General features: G+C 74.1%; 1 protein-coding gene across 1 annotated transcript in view; it reads left to right on the forward strand.

Moving 5' to 3' along the window:
* Positions 1-910: 910 nt before the first annotated feature.
* LOC143172850 (SKI family transcriptional corepressor 2-like) overlaps positions 911-1308 on the forward strand; it is a 25852-nt gene continuing 25454 nt past the window's right edge. Inside the window, exon 1 of the mRNA XM_076362681.1 lies at positions 911-1308. This exon is cut by the window's right edge and continues 1795 nt beyond it. Coding sequence (XP_076218796.1) covers positions 911-1308 — 398 coding nt within the window.

Below are 1308 nucleotides of genomic sequence, written 5' to 3' on the forward strand. Positions count from 1 at the left end.
ATCCCCTCCCGGTGCGGGGAGGGAGGGCGGGATGGGGGAGCCGGGCCCCCCCCCTCTTCACCGCCCCCCCCCCCCCCGGCCCGCTGACGTCACCGTGCCCACGGGGGGCCGCCGCGCGCCCAGCGAGGCGCGGAGCTTCCGCGCTTGCAGCCGCCGCCGTGCGCGCCGCACCGAGGGCAGGGCTCCGGCCGGCCGCGCTGCTCCGCGGCGGCGGACGCGGGGATGCGCCTCCCTCCCGGCGGCCGCTGGAGGAGGGCCCGGCGGCGGCACGGCTAGAACGCGCCCGCGGAGGTAAAGGGCGCCGGGCGGGGAGGATGCGCGGGTGGCCGCGGAAAGCGTGGAAACTTTTTATTGTTTTCACTCCTCGTCCGCGCTTTCCCGTTGAGTGCGGGCGGCGGCTGCCCGGCCCCTGGGGGTGCGGAGGGAGGAACCCGCCGGGCCGAGCTGGCGGGCGGGGTGCCCGCGGGCTGCCCGCGGAGGTTCCGCGGAGCGCCTTCTCGGGGCAGCGGCGGGTCTCCAGGACGGGGAGGCGGATAAACGTCTCCGCTGCATGTTTCGGGATGAGCCGCCCGTGGGTTGGGGCATCTTCCTAACGGGGGCGGTTCGCTCGTTTACTGTCATCTCCGCACCCGCGGTGGGATGCGCACGTCGGAAAGCCGGGGTGCGCGGAGGCGGGCGGCCCGCGGCCCCGGGCACACCCCCGGCGAGGGCAGGGTGGGTTTGGGGGGCCGGGGTCGCTAAGGGTAGCGCCTCCCCACGCCGGGAGACTCGCGGGGGAGGGAGGGTGGTGCGTGTGCTTGCGGCGGGGACCCTCCCCCCATCCCCGACGGGTCCCCGGCTGACGGCGCTGTGTCTCTCGCCCCCTCCCCGCCCGCAGCTGGAGCAGAGCAGCCCCCCCGGCGCTGAGGCGATGGCGACCAGCCCGCTGCCCGGCCCCACCGACATCTTGCTGCCGTCGCCGTCCAGCGCGTACCCGCCGGACCCCATGAACCAGCCGAGGGCCGGCCACGCCGCCATGAAGCCCAACCAGGTGGGGCAGGTGATCCTCTACGGCATCCCCATCGTCTCCCTGGTCATCGACGGGCAGGAGCGGTTGTGCCTAGCGCAGATCTCCAACACCCTCCTTAAAAACTTCAGCTACAACGAGATCCACAACCGGCGGGTGGCCCTGGGCATCACCTGCGTGCAGTGCACACCGGTGCAGCTGGAGATCCTGCGGCGGGCCGGGGCCATGCCCATCTCCTCCCGCCGCTGCGGTATGATCACCAAGCGGGAGGCGGAGCGGCTCTGCAAGTCCTTCTTGGGGGA

The sequence above is a fragment of the Aptenodytes patagonicus genome, chromosome Z (assembly GCF_965638725.1).
Source record: "Aptenodytes patagonicus chromosome Z, bAptPat1.pri.cur, whole genome shotgun sequence".
Taxonomy (NCBI): Eukaryota; Metazoa; Chordata; class Aves; order Sphenisciformes; family Spheniscidae; genus Aptenodytes; species Aptenodytes patagonicus.